At 70.1% G+C, this 13,446-nt stretch overlaps 2 protein-coding genes across 2 annotated transcripts in view; one reads left to right on the top strand and one right to left on the bottom strand.

The window, feature by feature from the left end:
- CHLNCDRAFT_55564 (hypothetical protein) overlaps nt 1-3,588 on the bottom strand; it is a gene marked incomplete at both ends in the record, with an annotated part of 6,137 nt that extends 2,549 nt beyond the window's left edge. Inside the window, 6 exons of the mRNA XM_005842838.1 lie at nt 137-568; nt 1,605-1,733; nt 2,231-2,329; nt 2,551-2,747; nt 2,920-3,072; nt 3,348-3,588. Coding sequence (XP_005842900.1) covers nt 137-568; nt 1,605-1,733; nt 2,231-2,329; nt 2,551-2,747; nt 2,920-3,072; nt 3,348-3,588 — 1,251 coding nt within the window. The remainder of the gene's footprint in view (nt 1-136; nt 569-1,604; nt 1,734-2,230; nt 2,330-2,550; nt 2,748-2,919; nt 3,073-3,347) is intronic.
- A 1,031-nt stretch (nt 3,589-4,619) lies between these two features.
- Nucleotides 4,620-13,446, top strand: part of CHLNCDRAFT_59425 (hypothetical protein) — a gene marked incomplete at its 5' end in the record, with an annotated part of 22,590 nt that continues 13,763 nt past the window's right edge. The window contains 15 exons of the mRNA XM_005842847.1: nt 4,620-4,724; nt 4,842-4,929; nt 5,302-5,357; nt 5,775-5,851; nt 6,009-6,093; nt 6,407-6,490; nt 6,966-7,038; nt 10,758-10,853; nt 11,161-11,281; nt 11,454-11,571; nt 11,860-11,922; nt 12,224-12,310; nt 12,481-12,579; nt 12,847-12,957; nt 13,168-13,270. Coding sequence (XP_005842909.1) covers nt 4,620-4,724; nt 4,842-4,929; nt 5,302-5,357; nt 5,775-5,851; nt 6,009-6,093; nt 6,407-6,490; nt 6,966-7,038; nt 10,758-10,853; nt 11,161-11,281; nt 11,454-11,571; nt 11,860-11,922; nt 12,224-12,310; nt 12,481-12,579; nt 12,847-12,957; nt 13,168-13,270 — 1,366 coding nt within the window. The remainder of the gene's footprint in view (nt 4,725-4,841; nt 4,930-5,301; nt 5,358-5,774; nt 5,852-6,008; nt 6,094-6,406; nt 6,491-6,965; nt 7,039-10,757; nt 10,854-11,160; nt 11,282-11,453; nt 11,572-11,859; nt 11,923-12,223; nt 12,311-12,480; nt 12,580-12,846; nt 12,958-13,167; nt 13,271-13,446) is intronic.

Genomic DNA, 13,446 nt, shown 5'->3' with positions numbered 1-13,446 from the left:
CTTGGGGCTTGAGCCTGAAGAAGAAGGCTTGTGGGTCCGTTTTGGCCAGCTGCTCCAGCTTCTCGCCGCGGAGGGCTTGGCACTTGTGCCACGCTGCCACCAGCCGGCGCTTCAGGCGGTTGCGGCAGCGTCCCACCTCCCGCCGCAGGGCTGCGTCCTGCTGCTCAGGGCCGATGCCACGTTGCTGCGCAACAGCTGCCTGCTGCACCGCATTGCGTTGCGCCCTTCTTGCGTCGCGGATGCCGTACTGCCGTTGTAGGCTGCGGGGGAGGCAGTGTGGTCGCTGGGCGCCGCCGTTGCTGCTGCGCTGCCGCATGCCTGCGCCATCCAGGGTCTCCACCATGAGCTCAGCAAATGCCGCTGCCAGCTGCTCCAGGGCTGCAGGGCTGGCCGCTGACTCCGCTGCCGCTGCCAGGGCATCCAGCTGCCTCTGCGTGCCTGCGAGGAGCGCCACGGCTGCTGCCAGCTGCTCAGCTGTCCCCAGCTCGAATTGGCGCTGCTGCGGGGGTGCGGAGGTGTGCTCCTGCTGCGCCGTGCTGTCCCGCTGTACCGCCGGGGGTGCTGCTAGCTCCAGCAGGAGCGGGCACGGAGTAAGAGGCAGAGGCTTCGCGGTGCCGGCGCCGGCGCCGGCAGCCCAATGGTCTCGGGGGGCAGAGGCGGGGAGGCCCCCATCAAGGCCCATCGCTGCTTACTGCTGTGCACACATGGGCGCCGTATGGCCATACGGCGTTTCACCAAGCTAGCAGGCCTGCCCTACCCTAACAAATCCCTTGCCCTAGCTCTACCCTGCCGCGGCGCGTCTTTGGCAGCTTCGGCAGCTGTCATTCCCACAGCTGACTGAACTCACCATATTGTTGTTGACACGCGGATCACCCTAGCCCAGCCTCCTCAGGGGGATGGAGGCCGGGTGTTTAGTGTGTCGAACGGGGTGCACGGGACCTGAAGGGACGCAAGCGTCGGCTGCTGCGACCACTGTCCTGGCTATGCGGCCGGAGAGGGCCCAAAGCGCCGGGGGGCGCGGAGTCAGGGAATAATATAGCGCCAGGGCATATTTTAGTGCGTCAGCTCGTCAGACAATACTCGAGTTTATGGGCTGGAATTCCCTAACGAGCAAGGGCCTACACCATACACGCCGCTTCAGCGCACGCGCAGCCTGGCGCCGCAGCGTGCCCAGCGCAGCGGGCGGAGCTGCGTCGTGTGTGGCCGCCGACCATCAGCAATTGGCCAGTGCTGCTCAGAATCAGGCCTGGCCTGCACACATGTGCTGTTTTCTGTTGCCGATGCTGCCAGGGCAGACATAACTGGCATTCCTGCCCGCATGGCTACCCCGCATGGTGGCAGCAGAGCTGGGTGGTGAGTGGAAATGGACAGCTGGTTCATTCAGAACACGCGAGTTCATGGCAGAAGGAATTGGAAAGAGAGCCAGTGGTGAAACCGTGGCATAGTGTTTCGCAGTGCTTGCGCAGGGCTGCGGGCTACCTGCCACAGCCGCCGCCGCCGCCGTGCCTCCTGCCGCTGCGCCGGCCACGCCCTGGCGCTGCAGCTCCCAGTCTCCCGTCGCCGCCTCGCCCGCACCTCGCCCACGCGTCCGGCTCAGGTTATACGCCGCCGCTGCCGCCGGGCCGCCGCCCCTCCCCCTCTTCCAGCACCAGCACATGGGCGTGCCAGAGGGCGGGCACCGACTGGAGGCTGGGGGTGTTGACAAACCAGCAGCGCGGGGCGGCGGGGGGCACCTGCAGGGGGCGTGTGGGAGCGCTCAGGCGAAGCCACGGCAGCACTTGCCAGCTCTGACTAGGTGTAGCAGGAAGAGAGACAGACAGAGAGGCGGGGAGGAGGCCTGGCGGCGGCGGTCACCGCCTGGCGGGGCAGCATGGTGCTGCCCCGGCATCCACTGTCGGTCCCAATCAGCCGTGCGCCAGCGTCATGGCTAGGCATAGCCTATGGCATGGCCTATAGCCAGCACCAAGCCGCTGGCGAGCACCGATGATCCAGGCATCCCTATGCCTTGGTTGTGATGGTATGGCTGGCGGTGTTGCCCAGCTATGAATCAGCGATGGTGCTCGGCGTGGGGGGCAGCAGGAGTTTGGTGGCCAGGCAACACGTGGCTTGGCAACACCCCGCCCCGCCTTGCCCTATACTGGCCCGCGGCGGCGGCAGCCGCAGCCACGGCAGAGGCAGCAAACGGCGGCAGCGGCGGCTGCAACAGCACCAGCAGCCCCGGGCCGCCCACCCGCGCCGCAATGTGCTCCTGCACCTCCTCCGCCGTCAGCGGGCGGTTGGCCCAGAGGTTGAGGTGGGCCACCCCCGGCTGCAGGTGGTAGGGGAAGTCCTGTTGGGGGCGGGGAGGGAGGGAGGGAGGGAGGGAGAGAGGGAGCGAGGGAGTGGGATTTGGGGCAGCAAGGGAGGGATCCCTGCCTGCCATGGCCAAGCCGGCCGGCAGTGAGCGACGCAGAGGCAGCACGTGACAGGCGCACATGGCGGGAGGGAGGGGCAGAGGCAGGTGGAGGCACACACACATGAAAATCGGCCGCGGCCCGGCACCGCCCTCACATTGTCCCGCCACTTGGTCACCAGCTGGAAGCCGCCCCCCTCGCCGCCGCCGCCGTTGCCGCTGCTGCAGCCGCCGCTGCTGCCGCCAGCCGGGGTGGAAGCCAGGAAGAAGCCGGGCGGGACGAGGGCCCGGCGCCGCCCGTCTGGCTCCAGCTCAGCGGCGAAGCCGAAGATGTCCAGCATGAGGTAGTCGGTGACTGCAGGCGGTACAGGCAGTACATGCAGGCGGTACAGGTGGGAGATGCGGCAGGCTGGGCATCGCCGGACGCCCAGACCCGCCGGTTCCAGCGGGAGGGCTGCCGGCTCCAGCGGGACGGGTCCAAGTCTCCCACTCCCACTCCCGCCCCCACAGACCAGCCCCGCACCCACCCGACACATGGTCCCGCAGAATGACGTGGTCCCGGTGGTCCCAGTACCGCTTGATGCCCAGCGGGTGCCGCCCCAGGCTGCCCAGCGCCCGCTCGACGCCCTGCGCCACCAGTGACACCAGGCGCTGCCAGGGCATGGGATCCAGCACCACGCCTGCAGGGGGTGGGGGGAGCAGGCAGGCAGCAGGGGAGGGGTGGCTTGGATGGGGGAAGGTGGCTGCAGGGAGGGCGGTGCCGTGAGTGTGTGTGGTGGCAAGCTGCCGGCGCGGGTTGTGATGCATGGGTGGAGAGCGTGGGGGCAGGGGCAGTGGTGGCACCCAGCCCAGCGCAGCGGGGGCGTGTATTGCTAATATAGCTAATCTGCAGGAAAGCGGCAGCTGCACAGCTGCGCAGCTGCACACATGTGTGTGCGCCCGCACCCACACCCACCTGGCCGCCCGCGCACGCTCTCGAACGCCCCCGGGTCATCCGGCGACAGCTGCCCCGCGTCTATGGCCGCAAACAGCGCCCTGAGCTGGCGGAAGCCTTCCTGCACCTCCTCCTGGTAGCTGCCGGCCTGCCCCGGCTGGCCGGGCGCCGGCTGGCCGGAAGCGGCAGCGGTGGCGGCTGCGGGTGGCGGCGGTTGCGGCGGCGGCGCCGCCTGCCGCGGCGGCGTGTGCTGGGAGGCCATGGGCTGCTTGGTGGGACCGGGGGCTGGTTTGGGAGGCGCAGGACGTTCTTATAAGCAAAAGGAGCCGCCGGAGAGGGAGTTCGAACTGCCTTGGAGCGATCCAGGCCCCCTGGCGACTCAACGCAGTTGATCTGAGATTGGTGCAAGGCCTGCCGGTTGCTCCAGCAGCGCCAACGATGCAGAACCCAAACCTGTACTGCGTGTGTGTACATTCGGCTGCCCAGCTCGCCCAAACCGGCGCCAGGGCGGCCGCCGGCGGCATTTCCAAGCGTACCATCTATTCTGGAGAGGGCTGGGGGCTGCAGACAGGGGCCGGCAGCCGCATTCGAGACTCCACTTGATCGCAGGGCGTTCATGTCCAAGAGAGGCACCGGTGGGCTCGAGCAGGTGGGCGCTGGGGGCCTGCCAGGCCGCGGTGCTGCCGCCGCGTGGCACTCTGGCCGCTCTGTGACCACATGGCCTTCTGATCGGCTTCTGACTGCGCCCCTGGGGCCCGCCCCGGGCCCTGCCGCCGCTGATGCCGCGATCATGACCGTCCGGCGGGCCTGCGCGCCACGCGGGCCGCCCCACGGGCCGCCCGAGGCGCCGGCGTGCCCACCCGCCGCCTGCCCGCCGCCGCCCGCGCCCTTCCGGGGCCCAGCCTCAACCTAGTCGCCCTGCTGCCGCCCCCCGCAGGACCTCCCCGACACCAAGAAGAGCAAGACGACGATGAGCGACGAAGGTGGGGCTGGGTTCGGGGCACCGCCGAGGGGCGGCGCCCGAGCCTCCCCCTTGGGCGGTTGCATTTTGCAGGCGGCCGGTCACAGCGCCGCTTACCTGCCTGCCGGGGCAGCCGTGGGGGTGCCGCCACGCCTTGGAACGCTCGCACGAGCGGCTGCGCGGCCTGGGCGCGGCGCGGGGCGCCCTGCAGGCGGCCATTATTCAGGGGTTGCAACCCAGCCGCGTGCCTATTCACTTCACTTTACTAGTAGCACTGTACCCACCCCCTGCCCCTGCAGCTAATGCAAACGGGGCGCCTGCTGTGGAGATCGATGAGGACCTGCACTCCCGCCAGGTGGGGCGGGGCGGGGTGGGCAGGGGGGCCGGGCTGGGCCCCGGCAGGGCCGGGCCAGGGCTGGGCGTGCAATAATGGGTGTGTGAGAAACGGTGCTGGAAACACACACACACACCACCACACACACACACCACCACACACACGCCACCACACACACACACACACACACACCACCACCCCACCCCCTACACCCCCGCAGCTGGCAGTGTACGGCAAGGAGTCGATGCGGCGCATGGCCGCCTGCAACGTGCTGGTGTGCGGCGCGGGCGGGCTGGGCGTGGAAGTGGGTGAGTCGTGGTGGTGGTGGTGGTGGTGCTGCTGCTGCTGCTGCGTGCCTGCCTGCCTGCCTGCCTGGGTGGGCTGGGAGGAGGGCGAGCGGAGTGTGGTGTGGTGGCGGTGTGGTGGCGGTGCCGGCTCTGCTGCTGCTACTGGTGGTGGCTCGGCTGCTGCCTGTGCTGCTGCTGCTGCTGCTTGCTTGTGCCGCTGGTGGCGCTTGGCTGGGAGGGCTTGCTGTGCAGGAACATACGAGCCTGTCCCCTGGCGGGCTGCGCCGTGCTGCTGCGGCGCCTCCCCCCACGTGGCTGCCTGTTTTTCCTGGAACCGCCACCCCTTGCTCGACTCTGCACCCCCCCTGCCCCGGACCCCTCCCCACCCCGCAGCCAAGAATGTTGTCCTGGCCGGCGTGAAGTCGCTGACGCTGCACGACAGGGCAGAGGTGGGTGGGTGGGTGCGTGGGTGGTTTTGGTGGGCGTTGGCAGCCGGGGGCCGCCCCTGTTGCCTGCGGTGGCCGCCCCTGCTGTCTGGGCCGGCCCAAAGCAGTGCCTGCCCCTCTCCCTCCGGTCGCTGGCGGCGCATCGCCCAACTCGCGATGGGCGCCAGGCCGTGTGGATGCGCCTGCCTGCCCCCTCCTTCCCCCTGCCGCCGTCCAGGCGGCCAGCTGATCTGGCCTTCGTTCCTGCATGTGCCGCCTCCCGCGCCCGGCCAGCCACCCCCTCTTCCTCTCTCCATTCCCTGTCCGTCTCTCTGTGTTCCTAGCCTCCCAACCGCTAGCCTCCCAGCCGCTAGCCTCCCAGCCGCTCACTTTTCAGCCCCTGCCCCTGCCCCCTGCCCCTGCCCCTGTGTGTCCCCGCAGGTGTCCCTCCGCGACCTGGGAGCCCAGTTCTACCTGACCCCGGGCGACGTGGGGCGTAACCGTGCTGAGGCCTGCAGGTGAGCGCTCAGTGCATGCACCTGTGAGTGCAGCGCGCAGCCGAGTGGGATGCGGCCCCTGCCCAACCCCCCACCCGCCGCCGTGGCCCTGCCCAAACCCCTGCCTGCCGTTTGCCCTGCCCCCCCCCCGGGGCCGCGCTTTCCTCCCGCCCCGCAGGGAGGCGCTGCAGGAGCTGAACACCGCCGTGCCGGTGGCGGCCAGCAGCGCTGACCTGGACGACGCGCTGCTGGCGCAGTTCCAGGTGGGGTTGTGTGTGTGTGTGTGACACGCACACCGTGTGTGTCTGTGTGTGGCGCCGCCGGCGCCACCAGCCGCAGCCGCCGCCGCCCCCAGCCGCCCCCACCCACCTCCCGGTGTGGTGGCGGCTTCTCTGTGCCTTGTCTTGCACCCCTCGGCCCAGCCCCGCCCCCCACGCACCTGCCTCCCGCGCCCCTGCCTCCCGTACCTAGCCTGCACCTCCCTCTCCTCACCTGTACCACTCGTACCGCACCTGTGCATCACCTGTACCTCACCTATACCTCACCCGTACCTCGCCCGTACGTTCTGTACCGCAGGTGGTGGTGGCCACCGACACGCCGCTGGGCGAGTCGATCCGCGTCGACGAATTCTGCCGCGCCCACGGCATCGCATTCATCAAGGTGGGTGGGGTGGGGTGGGGTGGGGTAGGGGTGGGGTGGTTGGTGTCCGTGCACGGTGTTGTGTGTTGTGTCGTGCTGGGGTCCGCCTGTTGCGTGCAGCTGCCCCGGCGGTCACCGACATGCTCGGTTGGTTTGGGTCAGGCTCTTGGTGGCTCGCTCTTGTGTTTCTGTTGTTAGGCTGCCCTCCCCTGCCCCGCACACGCCTCGCCCCGCCGCCGCGTGGGTGTGCGGCTCAGGGGAGGGCAGGAGAGCTACACAAACACAAAGTCGAGCCAGAAGGAGCCTGACCCCAAGCATCCGCGCGCGGCGTGCGTGTGTTTCTGTGTGTGTGTGTGACGGCGTTGTTTTCGCCACCGCCCGCCCACACCCCTCCCCCCACCTCCCACCCGCGCGCCCCTCCGCCCGCCTCCCACCTGCCCCACCCCTCCGCCCGCCACCCACCCCCATCTCCGACCTCCCACCCTGCCCGCCGCAGGCCGACGTGCGCGGCGTGTTTGCCCAGGTTTTCTGCGACTTTGGGCCCGCCTTCCAAGTTCTGGACGTAGACGGTGAGTGAGCCGCCGCTTCCTTCTGTCCTGCCTTCCTTTCCTTCTTTCTTACTTTCTTCTTTCATGTGCTTCTTTCTCCTTTCCTTTCTCCTTTCCTTCCCGTATTCTTTCTTTTCTTTCATGTTTCTTTCCCAATCTTTCCTTCTCCTTTCCTTCAGTCCAGCAGCTGCCGCCGACGACTGCCTCTTCTGCGTGCTGCCGCCCGTCGCTGCTGCTCGCTGTCGCATGTCCCTGCTGCCGCCGCTGCCACCGTTGCCGCCTCGGCCGCTGCCTCAGCGCCGTCAGAGAGGCCTTTGCCCGGCGAGGGCTGCAGCCGGCCACAGGCTAGGTGCCTGGCCCCCTCCGCTCAACCGCGCCGTGGCAGCAGCACCACACGCACTGGCCGCCGCCTGGGGCGACGGTTTCAACGCGGCATGCAGCGGCAAGAACGGCGCGGGGGGGCCGCCTCCCCTGCGCCCTTCTTGCCGCTGCGGCTGCCACCCAACCGTCGCTTCGCAGCGGCAGCAGGCAGCGTGGTTGCGCTGCCCTGCGTGCTGTGGGGTGGGGCCGAGCAGGGCAGTAGTTGTGTGGGCAGCAGCAGGGGCAGGCGGGATCGCCCTGCGGCATCCTTGTGCGCCGGGGGGGTTGTACTTGGTCCTCGGCCCCAGAACGGCGCCCCCGTGGCTGCGCACACAGCCCCGGCTGCACTTCTGGCGGCGTCCACGCGGCCCCACCCCCCGCCGCAAGAGCCTGGCCTGGCTGGCGCGCTGCTGCTGCTGCTGCTGCTGCCGCTGCTGCTGCTGCACTGGGGCTAGAGCGCTGCAGAGTGGTGGGAGAAGGCAGCCGCTGTAGCTGCAAGGTAGCTGCAGCATGCCTCCCAGCATGCCTGTCGCCACGCCGCCGCCATGCGCGTCCCGCCTGCCGCCCCGCCCCTCGCCGCTGCGGTGCGAGACTGCGGTCGTGGTGCGCACACGGAAGCCCTCCTGCTAGGGTTCATAGGGACTCAGCGCATAAGGTCTCAGCGCACACCTGCCTGCCATGTGTGTGCTCCGTGTCGCCCGGTGCAGCTGCAGAGTGCTGGCTGCGATCGCGCCTGCCGCCCTCGCGGCGCCGCCCATTGGCCCTGCGGCGGGCGCCAGCGCGGCGGGCTGCCTGCGGTCACCGGGCGCGTCGGGCGCGCCCTCGGCAGCCGGGTGTTCGGCCACACACTCGCGCCGGGTTTCGGGCGTGCGCCGCCAGCGTGGCAGGATTGGGTTGCGTGGCTGCGGCGGGAGTGGGCGAGCCGGGGGGCAGGCGAGCCCGAGCGCCGCCCGGCTTCCCGCCAGCTGCCAGGACTGCCCTGCGGGGAGCGGGTTGCAGCCAGCTCCATCCGCCGCAGCAACGGGTGCCAGGCCTGCAGCGCCGCACGCCCGCTCGGTGTAGGTGTGTAGACACTGCCACCCTCTCTCCTCTGGCAGCGGTTGGCGGGCTGGCCCCGCCGTCCGGGGGCGAGAGGGTGCGTAGCGTCGCCGCCTCACCGCCTGGGGTGTTGTGTCCGCCGCAGGCCGGCGCCTGGCCGACGCCCCGGTGCGGCCCCCACCTCCCTCCCTCCTGCCGGCCGGCCGGCTCACCCACGGCGCCGCCGTCGCGGTGCGCGCACTAGCCACGCCTGTGGAAGCACACGTCAGGCCTGCGTCAGCCAGCATCCGATGTCGCCGATCGTGTGTGTCGATGCAGCCGGTTCAGCTGCTCTTGCATGCCGCGCTTGCGCCTGCGCTCCTCGCCCCCGGCAGGCGCCAGCGTGGCGGGCCGGCAGCGCGTCCCGGCCGCATCAACACATGCCGCTGGCAACAACGGGTGCAGGCTGAACACAGGGCCGCGGTGGCCGCCACTTGGGCAGACCCGGCCCTGACCCGGCGCTGCTGGGGCCGCGCTGGGCGGGGGAGGCCAGGGCAGCGGCGCAGCAAAGCGACGGCAAGGGGTGCATCGTGGCGACGGGTCGGGGAGCCTGCAGGCCCGCCGGCGGCGGCGGGCGGAGAGAGCGGGTCGTTACTTTCTTGCTGCCCAAGAATGGCGCCAGGGCGGGAGCCACCGCCCAGGCCCCCGCCCGGCTCCCTTCTTGGGCCGGCTTGGGTCCCTCGCTCTCCCCGCGTGCCGCCGCGGCGCTGCCGGCGAGGCGCGCGGCCGCCGGCAGCCTCCCTTCCAGGCGCGTTGCAGCTCCAGCATGCGGCGGGGGTGTGGGGGCAGGGGCCTGCCGTGGCTTTGCCAGCGGCGAAGTGGATGGTGATCAATTGGTGGGACGTAACCGCAGCAACTAGCGGCAGGGCTGCCACGCAGTACCCTTTGCACCCCTCCTGCGGTTGCCTCCCATCAGCTGCTCGCCTCCCCCCGCCGCGGCGGTGCCGCGGCATGCGGCCGAGCCGCCTGCCAGAGGGCTCAGGTGCATGGCAGCAGCAGGGCGGCGGCGGGTGGATGCGCGCCCGTGGCTGGCGGCGGCCGCGACGCGCGGGGTGGTCCTGCAGGCAGCAGCCGCGCAGCCGGCACCTGGGCGGCAGCCGCGCCGCCGTCCCTGGGCATGCCCGCCTGCGCTGCCTCTCCCGCATACCTCTCCCCCCAGTGAGTGCAAAATCGGACCAGTGAGTGCGGCGGCCGGGCCTGGGGCAGTCCTGGGTGGCAGCCCCGCTGTCGCGCCTTGGCTGTGCCCGCCAGCGTAGCAGCGGGGAGTGCCTCGGCGCTGCGGGCCGCGGGCCATCATCGGCGAGCCAAGGCCGCCGTGCTGAGGGCAAAGCTCAGGGCAAAGCTCGCTGTGCTCGTGGAGAGCGGGGGGCTCTTCTCCAGTTGCCTGCCCTTCTCCACAACCACAGCGAGCTTGGCCTCCAGCACGGCGATCGTGGCTCAAGTGCGTACCGCCCGCGACCCAGATCTCACACACACACACTGCTGCGGGCGGCAGAGGCGCAGGTCGCTGTGCTGGATGTCAAGCTGGGTGAACTGTGAGGAGAAGGGTAGGCCGTGGGGGGGTCCTCCCCCGCTGCCTGCCCCCCTCCTCCTGGCAGGCTTGCTCTCTAGCAAGGTGCACTTGTCCTCTGCCACCCACAGCGCCGCCGCCTGGCCACGTGCCTCAACACACTTGAGAGGATGAAGCCCGCAATAATGGTCCCCGTGTTCGACCATGTTTCGATGAGTTTCGATCGGTTTACAGCTCGTGTGACGCCTGCGTCGCGCGGCCGCACTCGCCGCCATCCGTGCCAGGGCGTGCGGCCGGCAGCTGGGCTGCACTTCAGGCAGACCGCACTGCAGGAAGGAGGGAGGCGGGGGGGCACGCCACGCGCGCCCCAGCCCCAGCCCTCCTGCAGTGCTGGCGCCCACGTGCCCTGCTCCCCCGGGTGCCAGCCCTGGCCGGGATTGGCGGGCGGGTGGCGGCGCGGTTCTGGCTAGAGTCGACATCAGGATAAAGCAAAGGCAACATTAAATGGAGGACAAGAGCCGCCCTGTGCCTCCTGCTGCTGCGCACCCCCTGCCCGCTCGCCCCTCGGCCCCGCTGCCCTTCCCTCCTGCCGACCCTTCCTCTCCTGCTGACCCTTCCTGTCCTCCCGCTCGGCTCTCCCTTGCGTGCTTCTGATTGCCTCCCTCCTCCTGCCAACCCCCCCGCACGCCCCCTCCCCGCCCCCTCCCCCCTCACTCACCCTCCTCCTCGCTTCCCTCCCACACACACTACTCCCCTCCCTCTCCCCTCCCTCCTCCGCCTGCCCCCCCTGCAGGCGAGGAGCCGCACACGGGCATCGTGGCTGGCATCACCCCCGGCAACCCCACGCTGGTGACGACGGTGGAGGATGAGCGGCTGGAATTCCAGGACGGTGAGGGGGGTGGGGGTGGCGGGCGCGCGTGTGCGTGTGTGTGTGGATGCGTCTATGTGTGTGGCGCTTGGGAGGCCAGCGGGCACCCCTGCCCGCCGCCCACCACGACGTCTCCCACGCGCCTATTCTGCCTGCCTTCCCTCCACTCCCAGCCGTGGCCCCTCTCCCTGCCTGCCTGCCCGCGCCTAATGTAGCCATAGCTGGATGTCTCCCCAACCCACCCTTCATTCGCTCCTTCTTTTCCACTCCCTCGCGTCCCAAAGTCCGTTCTCAGCCACCCCGGTCCCCCGCCTGCACCCCCCTGCAGGCGAGGAGGTGACGCTGAGCGAGGTGGTGGGCATGAGCGAGCTCAACGGCCGGGCGCCGATCCGGGTGAAGGGCTGCAAGGCGCATTCTTTCTACCTGGAGATCGATTCCACCAACTTCAGGTGGGGGCGGGGGTGGGGTGCAGCGGGGAAGAATGAAAGCGCAGCAGCACCCACGGCTCACTGCCGTGCTCCCACCGCACCCCTCCCGCCGCGCATGCCTCCCTCCCCTCCCCCGCCGCCTCCTCCCCCTCTGACCGCCTGCTGCTCTCCTGCTCCCCTCCCCTCCCCGCAGCCCCTACCAGCGCGGCGGCATCGTGACGCAGCACAAGGGCAGCAAGACGCTGGCCTTTAAGCCGCTGGCGCAGGCGCTGGGGGAGCCGGGAGAGTTCCTGCTCTCCGACTTCTCCAAGGTGGGGGCGTGGCGTGGCATGTGTGTGTGTGTCAGGAGTGGTGTGCGCAGCAGCCTGGGCAGACACCGCTGGGTTTGCCCGCTGCCCCTGGTGCTGCGGGATGCTGCGTGTGCGCGCTGTATCTGGAGCTGCTGCTCCGGCGCTGCCGCCCCGGCGCCACGGCTGGTGCTGCAGCCGGCTCTGCTCCCACGCTCGCCCCATCACGCCTGCCCCTTCCTGCCCCCCTGCCCCTGCCCCTGCCCTGCCCATGCCTGACCCTCCCACCCCATCTGGGCGGCTTCCTCGCAGCTGGAGCGCTCCCCGCTGCTGCACGTCGGCTTCCAGGCGCTGGATGCCTTCCAGGCGGCACAGGTACTGCACATGGTACCGCTGTACCGTGCACTGCACATGCACGGCCATGCGCAGCAGCGCCGCCACAATGTGCAGCTGCTGTGTGTGCCGCCGCTGGAGGTCAGCCGTGTGCTGTCCCTGTCGGCCTCTGGCCCCTCCCACCCACCTCCTGCCTCCCACATCCCCGCCGGCCCGGCCGCCTGCCCACCCAACCTCCCGCCTGCCCTGCTGCCCGCGTGTCCTCGCCGCCATCTGGCTGCCAGCCCCATCCAGCAAGCATGGGCCCATGTCACGGTTCCGGTGCCCGCTCCTCTCCCCGCAGGGCCGCCTGCCCGAGCCGGGTAATGAGGCGGATGCGGCGGCGGTGGTGGCTCAGGCCAAGGCCATCAACGAGGCCGCCTCCGACAAGGTATGACGGTCCCGCCACGCCTGGCGTGGCAGTATCTCACAGGCGGCACCACCCTTGCCCTCCCCCTTCCCGTGCCCAGCGCTGCCGCCAACCGCCGCACTCGGACGCCGCACGAGGGTGCCGCCGCATGGTACAGCCCCGCTCATGGTCCTGCCACCATGGTACCGCAGGTGGAGCTGGACGAGGGCGTGCTGCGCAAGCTGGCCGGTACCGCCCGCGCCTGCCTCAACCCGATGGCGGCCATGTTTGGCGGCGTGGTGGGGCAGGAGGTGAGGCAGTGGTGTGTGGGGCGGGGCGGGTGGTTGGTTCGTGCCGCCTTTGGCCGGTCCTCGTTCCGCCGTTGGCGGTTCCCCATGCTGCCTGTGATGGCTGCCCATGCCCTCCACCTCGCCTTTCCTGTGCGTTTCGCTGTGCTCACCCTACCTCCTTCCTCAAACATGCCTCCCTCCTCGCCTCCTCTCCCTCCCTCCCTCCTTCCGCCACTCGCTGATCCCACCGCCCCCCCTCCCCTCCCCCCCACCCTTCTCGCTCCCCAGGTGGTCAAGGCCGCCTCCGGCAAGTTCCACCCCCTCCACCAGTGGTTCTACTTTGACTCGATAGAGAGCCTGCCCGACGAGCCGCTGGCGGAGGAGGAGGTGGCGCCCCAGGTGGGGACCCGCCGCTCTCTTGCGAAACTTGGCTGGGCTGCCTGGCGTCATGCGCGCTGCCTGCGCTGCCTGCACTGCGCTGCCGCGGCCTTCGGCGCCTGCGCTGCGCTGCGCTGCACTAGCGGGCTGGGTGGCCTTGGTCGCGCTGTCTTGCTGCGCCGCCACGACCACGACAACAAACAACCCCCGGCTGCCGCCCCCCTTGTGCAGGGATCCCGCTACGACGACAACATCGCGGTGTTTGGGCGCAGCCTGCAGGCCAAGGTTGAGGGGCTCAAGGTGTTCCTGGTGAGGGCGGTGTGGCGTGGCTGTGGTGTGGTGTGGTGTGGCGTGACTGTGGTGTGGTGTGGCGTGACTGTGGTGTGGTGTGGCTCGGGCGCGCTGCTGCCACGCTGCCCCCGCCGCTGCTGCTGCTGCTGCTGCTGCTGCTGGTGGTGGTGGTGGTGGTGGTGGCGGCATGGCGGAGGGGCTGAAGGTGTGCCTGGTGTG

The sequence above is a fragment of the Chlorella variabilis genome, assembly GCF_000147415.1.
Source record: "Chlorella variabilis unplaced genomic scaffold CHLNCscaffold_39, whole genome shotgun sequence".
NCBI classification, from domain to species: Eukaryota; Viridiplantae; Chlorophyta; class Trebouxiophyceae; order Chlorellales; family Chlorellaceae; genus Chlorella; species Chlorella variabilis.
Note: the sequence above shows the minus strand (reverse complement) of the source record. Positions and strands in the feature narration are given on the sequence as shown.